The sequence below is a fragment of the Sinocyclocheilus grahami genome, unplaced genomic scaffold, assembly GCF_001515645.1.
Source record: "Sinocyclocheilus grahami isolate Dianchi unplaced genomic scaffold, SAMN03320097.WGS_v1.1 scaffold516.1, whole genome shotgun sequence".
In the NCBI taxonomy this organism is placed as follows: domain Eukaryota; kingdom Metazoa; phylum Chordata; class Actinopteri; order Cypriniformes; family Cyprinidae; genus Sinocyclocheilus; species Sinocyclocheilus grahami.
In genome coordinates, this window is record NW_015505695.1 from 676,475 (window position 1) to 685,898 (window position 9,424).

At 36.0% G+C, this 9,424-nt stretch overlaps 1 protein-coding gene across 1 annotated transcript in view; it reads right to left on the minus strand.

Annotated features, from left to right (window-relative positions):
- Positions 1-9,424, minus strand: part of LOC107554847 (galactose-1-phosphate uridylyltransferase-like) — a 119,334-nt gene that overhangs the window by 36,212 nt on the left and 73,698 nt on the right. The window contains exon 7 of the mRNA XM_016237486.1: positions 1,214-1,297. Within this exon, the coding sequence (XP_016092972.1) occupies positions 1,214-1,297 (84 nt within the window). The remainder of the gene's footprint in view (positions 1-1,213; positions 1,298-9,424) is intronic.

Genomic DNA, 9,424 nt, shown 5'->3' on the forward strand with positions numbered 1-9,424 from the left:
TGTCTATCTATCTATCTATCTATCTATCTATCTATCTATCTATCTATCTATCTATCTATCTATCTATCTATCTATCTATCTGTCTAACTACTGTCTGTCTGTCTGTCTATCTGTCTAAATACTATCTGTCTGTCTGTCTATCTATCTGTCTAACTACTATATGTCTGTCTGTCTGTCTATCTATATATCTGTCTATCTGTCTAACTACTGTCTGTCTGTCTGTCTATCTATCTATCTATCTATCTATCTATCTATCTATCTATCTATCTATCTATCTATCTATCTATCTGTCTGTCTAACTACTGTCTGTCTGTCTGTCTATCTATCTATCTGTCTAAATACTATCTGTCTGTCTGTCTATCTAACTATCTATCTATCTATCTATCTGTCTAACTACTGTCTGTCTGTCTGTCTGTCTATCCATCCATCCATCCATCTATCTGTCTGTCTGTCAAACTGTCAATCAACTGTCTTTCTTTCAATCTATCATCTATATGGCTATCCGTCTAACTACTATCTGTCTGTCTGTCTGTCTGTCTATCCATCCATCCATCCATCTATCTGTCTGTCTGTCAAACTGTCAATCAACTGTCTTTCTTTCAATCTATCATCTATATGGCTATCCGTCTAACTACTATCTGTCTGTCTGTCTGTCTGACTGTCTATCTATCTGTCTAACTACTGTCTGTCTGTCTGTCTGTCTATCAGTATGTGTAGTTCAGCCACACCCCTGAGTTTACATTCACAGCAGCGTTTTAAGAAGAGCACACAACAGACACAACATCACCCAGAGAGTAATATTGCTCATGAATAATTCATCAACTTGATGAGTCACGCCCGCATTTCCCATTATCAAGGAAAAATATTTAAAGCATCTTTGCAGCATTGAGTAAAGAGGCATCAGAGAGCTTAATCCGCAAGCAATTTGCCTAAAACACCTCGACAGTTTTACTTGAGGCCACGAGTCATTTTAACATCCATTCTCGAACCACATTGCACAGTGGACATGCAACGCTGAACCAAAGACATTGCCACAAGTTACTGAGCAGAGGGCAGTAAAAAAAGGAAGAGAGCATCTTTCCCTGCCTCCTTTTTATTTTTCTCCATGGAAACAAGACGAGTGGCAACACCTCCCATATGTGGGGAAAAAGGCTCATTGCTGATTTTCCCCCACTTCTCCTCTATGATTGCAATATCAGATGCATTCTCTTACCGTGCCATCCCATTGAATAGGGGAAGGAGACCTCAAAGAGGTTGTCATATTTCGTCAGGAGTCTTTTCATTATGGATGCCAGACCTGCGGGAAAGGAAAGAGAGTGAACAATAAAAAAAGGTTCAACTGGGAAGAACTGACTTCAATTTTCCTCCAATATTGCTTGGGTTTTATCCAGCCTGGTTTCATTACAGACGCCATGCACTTCACCCGAGCACCTTTCATGGCCAGGAGGTGCATTCATTTAGTTTTTCAGCCAAACAAAACTAGACTCACACACAGAGCCACCAAAACTAAGATGGATGGTTTGCGTCTCCCTCGCTAAATGAAATGACAACACGTATCGTTTCAGAAAGAAGCGACCTTTTGACCGCTCCAGTCAGTAAATCGCATTTGTCCTTCAAGAGTGATTCATGATTTCAAAACATGCTGGTGAATGCAAGCTTGTTTTTCCCAGGAAAACAACAGCTGCCTTGGTAATTTAATAAATAATGACAGTAAAATCAGGGCTCAGATTGAATAAACTTTGTTAGTGGAACAGCTGAGCCAAAAACAGCATCACGCTTCTTGGTCCAACAAGTTAAAAGAAAGTTTGACTATATTTATTACAAGATGTTGATTTTGGGTAGTTGCATCTTTATGGCGTGATGGGCTAAGTAGCTACATCTCTGTATCTCTGCTTGCAACCCAGAGGATACAGGTTTAAACCCTTCAAAAACCTCTGATCATTTTGGTTCTTTTCGGTTGTGAATTTGCAGAATCCAGATGGAAAAAAAAAAAAAAAAAAAAAAAAAAAAATTGCGTTTTTCTCAGAATGTCACAGAATTTGGCAAATTTTGGATAATAAATATAAAAATTGTGCTATACACACTTAGCCAAATTGCAATATGGTGATTTTGTCATGCTAGTGTCTGTGAATATTAAAGCACAAAAAGAGCTATTTAATTATTTTAAATGTATTTATTTATTATTATTATTATTATTATTATTAAATATATTACTGTTTTAGAGTAGAGAGTACTTCTCAAAATAATAAAAATAATAAAATTGTATTTAAGGAATATCACATAATTGTTCTTCCATTCATTTTTAACAGTAAACATCTGTTGTGCAGCACTTTTTGCCATAAAAATTAAAAGGAATTGTTACATTTTCCTTTTATTACATTTTAAAAGGTTAATTCAATCGTTTTATACTTTCATTTAATGGGCACTGTTTTGATAATAGGTTTGTATTGAATTAATTTCTGAGAAGATAAAATATTTCATAGGGCTTTATTTTTGTGAAAATTTAAATAAATATTTAAATGGTTAAATTAAATTGAACATATGTACTTTTTATTATTAAAATGTAATAAATATATTAAAACAGAATCCAGCAATGTTCAAATGTAGAAACGTAATTTTCTGTAAAGTTGCTTTGCAACGATTTGTATCGTGAAAAGCGCTATACAAATAAACTTGAATTGAATTGAATTGAATTATAATGAGGGGAGAATGTGTAAAAATAAAATGGAAGGGTGGATTTTTAAAGGGCTTTAAAATTTTAATTTTAATAAATTTAATACATTTTAATTGTTTGACCTTTTAACACATTGATGTTACATTGTAAAAGTTTCATTATTTCAATTAAGTAGACATGTTTTTCTATTACTAACATTTAATTTAACCATTAAATTAAAAAAAATTATAATTTGGGGGAAAAAAATAAAACAAGATTAAAAATATATTAGAAAATAGAAAAAAGACTCTCCATTCACAATACGGGGTGAATTCACTACATACTAGCGTCACTTTTGCAAACTTTTTTTTTGCACAAAATAAAATAATAAAATAACTGCATCTTGTTCACAAACCACCTGCAATTTCTAGCAATTGTGGCAGCGGTTATTTAGTGTTACAACCAAGCATATCCAAAGATGCAATGTAATCAAGTGCACATTCAACATTTTTAAGAGCCAATTCAGGTCAGAGTGGATAAGTGATGCTGTACAGTCCTAGTAAAGTATGGCAGATTGCAGTAATCTGCTGCATCACTGCATGTAATGCCCAAGATTGTTGCAAGCACAAAGCCAAATCTATTTAGAACACCTCCCGAGTTCATTTGCAGAGTACACATGTAAGTCTAATTCTTGTGACCAACTTTCCGAAAACAAATCAAGTGTAAAAACACCCTTTGTTAGTTTGGGATAAGAAAGCGTGTGCTAACTAAGCAATAATGAGTTACATGCATTCAAATATAGCCTTTTGGTCTGAAAAGAGTTGGCCTAAAAACTGCTGAGAGCTCCGGCACTTACTCAAGGAAATGTTTGGTTTGTCAGCCGATAAAATAGATTACATGCTAGGCTGGTAGTCTGTGATCCTCAGGCAGTCTCCTCGACTGGAACAATGGGAGAGCGTCACAGCTCACAGAAAATTCGAAACAATTTGCCAATCTCCATGTTAAACAAGAGCTGATGAGGCCTATTTTCATCTACATTACACATTAGACTGTTCATCTGCATGATTGATGCATTTTTATGTGCATATATCAAAAAGAGTGAGCAAATGGTCTCAGTGCAAATGATGCAATACATTAGAGGATTTGAAATGAAGGATTTTCAACAGGGATTGGCTGAGTTATCAAATGTAGGTCTACTGACGCTATGGAAAGTCTGTTGAACGCAATAGTCGTTATAGTTTGAACCCCACAAAGGGAATTATCACTACTGTGGCACTGATGAAGACACTTATCACCATTGTGAAAAAGTAGTTCACTTTACTATACTAATAAGAGCACTTATTAATAAAACAATATACTTTAAAATAATTTAGTTATAAGAACATGTGAGCTGAAGTTATAAATTTGTGACAGAAAAATGCATTTTAAAAAAAAATCTGTGGATTTAAAGTGTCATCCGGTGGCTATTTTTGGAATAATGCCTAAACAAAATCTCAATTTTTGTGATATCAACTTCAAGTTTGGAACATAAAAAATAGTTAAGTGCAATTCAATGAAAATGTGTGTAGTTTAAATTTATGCAATTAGTTAAACATCAGAGTGCTTTTTTGACCCACTTAAGTAGGAATTAATACATATTTTATGTAATTTTATAATTATATTGTCTTTGAAATATGGTTAATGTTTAGGCTACTGTTGAATGTATGGTAACTTAAAATATATTAATGTCATGTATTTAAATGTATTTTTAATGGCATGTAATGTTGAATTTAGTACATTCAAAAATAAAATATTAACACCCTACCGTTAAAATACTTTGTAGCACAGACAACGTCAGAGGCGTCTTACCTGGGCTAAGGAGAAGAAGAACTGGACTGTTGCCCAGTGGTCCAAAGTCCTCTTTTCAGATGAGAGCAAGTTTTGTATTTCATTTGGAAACCAAGGTCCTAGAGTCTGGAGGAAGGGTGGAGAAGCTCATAGCCCAAGTTGCTTGAAGTCCAGTGTTAAGTTTCCACAGTCTGTGATGATTTGGGGTGCAATGTCATCTGCTGGTGTTGGTCCATTGTGGTCCATTGTGTTTTTTGAAAACCAACGTCAGTCTTATGAAGTATTCTAATTTGTTGAGATAGTGAATTGGTGGGTTTTTGTTAAATGTGAGCCAAAATCATCACAATTAAAAGAACCAAAGACTTAAACTACTTCAGTCTGTGTGCATTGAATTTATTTAATACACGAGTTTCACAATTTGAGTTGAATTACTGAAATAAATGAACTTTTCCACAACATTCTAATTTATTGAGATGCACCTGTATGGCATAGATTTTATAACAACTTTAGATTCCAAAATATTTAGTAAATTATTTATTTTATATAAAATTATATGTTTTGGTACAGTACATTTTATTTACAGTAAACTCGAACTTCTAGAACTTTACAGTCTTTTTTTAATGTTTTCACTTCAGCAATAATCTGCTGGTCTTCAAAAGAGACTAGCATTAGGTTCAAAGCATTCATGAATTACAACCAAGTGCATTTTCACATCAATGTTCACTACAAGTGCACATTCAATATTATTAAGCACACTTCTTTTATTTAAGAGATTATTGTGGTGTCAATTAATTCAGGAAAGAAAGAAAGAAAGAAAGAAAGAAAGAAAGAAAGAAAGAAAGAAAGAAAGAAAGAAAGAAAGAAACAACTGCTGTTAGTTGTTTTTATGTCAGTCAGATTGACCAGAATGTGCTTTAAAGTGGATCAGGTTTTTTACTAATCCGGTTAGCGCATTTCACGTCAACACTGTGAGTGAAAGTTTCTATAATGCTCATGAATATTTAAAAAGACAAGCGTTCTTTAGATCATAATTAGTCTGTTGCAAGCATTCCAGCACACTATACATTTGGCTCTGTGATTCGAAGCAATATAGCCTATCCACGAAATTGGATTAGCGCTCGGTTAAAAAACAAACATAAAAGTCGATAGATTCCCGAAAGAAAGAAGATTCCACAAAAGCATCAACATGTGTCATCAAGCCTTCAAACTACAATTCAAAACATCGCTTTATCAGAAAAACAAACAACATCCCTCGAGTCTGAAAGCGTCAGAATGTCGTCTGGGTGACGGCCTCTGTAATTGGCAGGCTCAAAGCGGGGTTGTGATCTAGTGTGGTTCCCCGCCGCTCTTTCTGACAACGGCTGACCTGCTTGGTAATTTCCCTGACGTTTATTTACATACTGGATTAAATCTGTCAGAACTAAGCCTGCGAGCGTGAGAGACATGTATCCAGGAGGTGAATGTTTATCTGGTGTCACAGCTTCGAAAGCCTCTCCTTTACTTTTTCTGGCACTGACAGGGCAACTTTAATAACAACTGAGAAGTGCGTAGGTGTGTATGAGTGTGTGTCTACGCGATGCGGGAAAAGGGCACTGGGCGATGTGACAAGAAGATGTGAGGTGTTAAGAAGATATTTTGTCAAAGCAGATGTGAGGTAGAGATACAGCAAGGTGTCTTTAAAGGTTCAGACAGAAATGTTAAGCACAGACGGCGAATCAAAGGGAGTTTCTAAATGTGAGCTCTCTCCCGCGGCTCTCTTCGTGACTGACAGAATTTACAGCGTAAAAATACATTTGGCTGTGAGGGAGTAAAAACATCCTCATAATTCAGTCCAAATGGAATGACTATAAAGTCACGGCCAAAAGTAAAAGTAACACAATCAATTTTGCTGAACTGTGATATATTTAGCTATTTTTGTGCTATTGAGATTTATGCACACATGTACTGCAGAACAAAATGTGACCAATGATCGAAGTATGTATGTATGCATTTATAATAAATTATAATAAATATAATATCAATTCATAACATCCTCTCTCTCTCTCTCTAAAAATATTAAAATACAAGAATGTATGTGTGCATATCTGTGTGTGTGTGTGTGTGCACAAATTATACAATAAAATCATTATATAATGTAAAGATTTTATATATAAATGTACATATAAATCATAATATATATTTTTAATGTATTTTTTTTATTATTTTATGATAAGAGTGCCTCAGTGACCTTTAATGAAATTCTGAATTTATTTATTCATTCATTCATTCATTCGTTCATTTATAATTAAGCTTTTACCATTGACAAATGAGTAAGTAAATAATCAATTAATAAATAATAAATGAAATGTTTTCATTAAAGGTCAATATAGAATAGAATAGAATAGAATAGAATAGAATAGAATAGAATAGAATAGTCAAGTCACCTTTATTTATATAGCGCTTTTAACAATACAGATTGTGTCAAAGCAGCTTTCCAGTATCAAATAGGAAAATAGTGTCAATAATGCAGAAGGACAATAGTAAACACTCAATTTTCAGTTAAAGGCAGTTCATCATTGAATTCAGTGGTGCCATCGTCCAGCTCAGTTCAGTTTAAATAGTATCTGTGCAATCAAGTAGATGATATCGCTGGTAATTAACTGTCCACAACTAAGCAAGACAGAGGCGACAGCGGTAGGGAACTAAAACTCCATCGGTGACCGAATGGAGAAAAAAACCTTGGGAGAAACCAGGCTCAGTCGGGGGGCCAGTTCGCCTCTGGCCAGACGAACCAGCAGGTTGATCCATGCTGCAGCAAAGTTAGATTGTGCAGAGGACTCATCTGGTTCCCGTGGTCTTGTCCCGATGGCCGTCTAGGAGTCAAGGTCCTCACTGGGGATCTGTCTCTGCTCTTATCATCTGATAATTAACACCTCTGTTTTTTTTCTGAATTTAGCAGTAAGAAATTACTCGTCATACAGTTTTTTATATTGACTATGCATTCCGTTAGTTTATCAAATTGGCTTTCAAATTGGTATAATCAGCATAACAGTGAAAGCTAACACGTGTTTCCTGATGATATCTCCCAAGGGTAATATGTAAAGCGTGAAAAGTAACGGCCCTAGTACTGAGCCTTGAGGTACTCCATACTGGAGTACCTCATTCACTGCTACGAATCGATGGCGGTCAGATAACTATGATTTGAACCATGCTAATGCACTTCCACAAATGCCAACAAAGTCTATTCAAAAAAATGTTGTGGTTGATAGTGTCGAGCGCAGCGTTCACACACCTCTTTAACATAATTTTTAGGGATCCCCGACTGCTGAAGTCGAACATCATTAGTGCCGACGTGGATAACAATCTTACTGAATTTACGTTTAGCATTAACCAGCACTTTTAAATTTGCCAAGATGTCAGGTGCTCTGGCTCACGGTAAACATTGGACTATGGTGGCTGGTGTCTCTATTTTCACGTTACGTACAATAGAATCGCCAATAACTAGAGCACTTTCATCAGGTTTCTCAGTGGGTGCGTCACTGAGTGGGGAGAACCTGTTTAATGTTTTGATCGGAATGGAAGAGCGGTGTTTTGACCCGTGACTATGCCGCCTCACAGTCACCCAGTCGCCCTGCTGCACGGGCTCTGTAACCGGAACCGAACAATGTACAGGACTCCCTGAGCTAGTCGCATCCAAAGCTGAATCTACAGCCCTCACATTCTTACTATCCTCAATTAAAGTTTGACACAGCGTGTCTCTGTGTGTCTTTAGTTCTAAAATCTTCTCTGTCAACCTAACTATTTCCCTGCATTTATCACATGTGACACGGGCTCTGTAACCGGAACCGAACAATGTACAGGACTCCCTGAGCTAGTCGCATCCATTAAAGTTTGACACAGCGTGTCTCTGTGTGTCTTTAGTTCTAAAATCTTCTCTGTCAACCTAACTATTTTCCTGCATTTATCACATGTGAATCCCACGTCGCAGACAGAGAGAGCTAAACTATACATGTGGCAAAAACAACGAGCACTTTCATCAGGTTTCTCAGTGGGTGCGTCACTGAGTGGGGAGAACCTGTTTAATGTTTTGATCGGAATGGAAGAGCGGTGTTTTGACCCGTGACTATGCCGCCTCACAGTCACCCAGTCGCCCTGCTGCACGGGCTCTGTAACCGGAACCGAACAATGTACAGGACTCCCTGAGCTAGTCGCATCCATTAAAGTTTGACACAGCGTGTCTCTGTGTGTCTTTAGTTCTAAAATCTTCTCTGTCAACCTAACTATTTTCCTGCATTTATCACATGTGAATCGCCGACAGAGAGAGATAAACTATACATGTGGCAAGTGGTGCAAACAACAACAGCAGGAGAAGAAGCCATTACTCACTGTGATTAATGAATGATTCCGACTTCACATTGTTATTTGATGAACTTGTGAAAAACAGAGTGAGAGAGAAAAGAAACGGAGCAAGAAAAAAAAAGAAAACAGTAATAGACGCGAATAGAAACGCGAATGGAAACGCAAATGACAAGCTAACCGGCTAAGAAATGCTAACGTGCTGCACACGCGGTGCACTCGCCGTTTTAGATTAAAAGCGAATGATCAAATTAGTCAGATTAGTTTGATAGATAATATCAGAAATATGGTGGGAATTAAGTTATATTTTATCACTTTAAACAACAGAGAGTGATAGTAAGCGAAGTTACACGGAGCTACAATCGCAAACCACTCAGCAGCACGGCAGACATGAGAACAAATGAACAAAATGAATAGAATAGAATAGAATAGATAAATATAAATGTATATATTCATAAAATCCTCTATCTATCGCTCTCTCTCTATAAAAATATAAATCTAAAAGAATGTGTGTACGTATGTGTGCACAAATAATTATACAATAAAATAGTTATATAATGTAAAGTTGTATATAAATGTACATATAAATCATAAATCACTATATATATA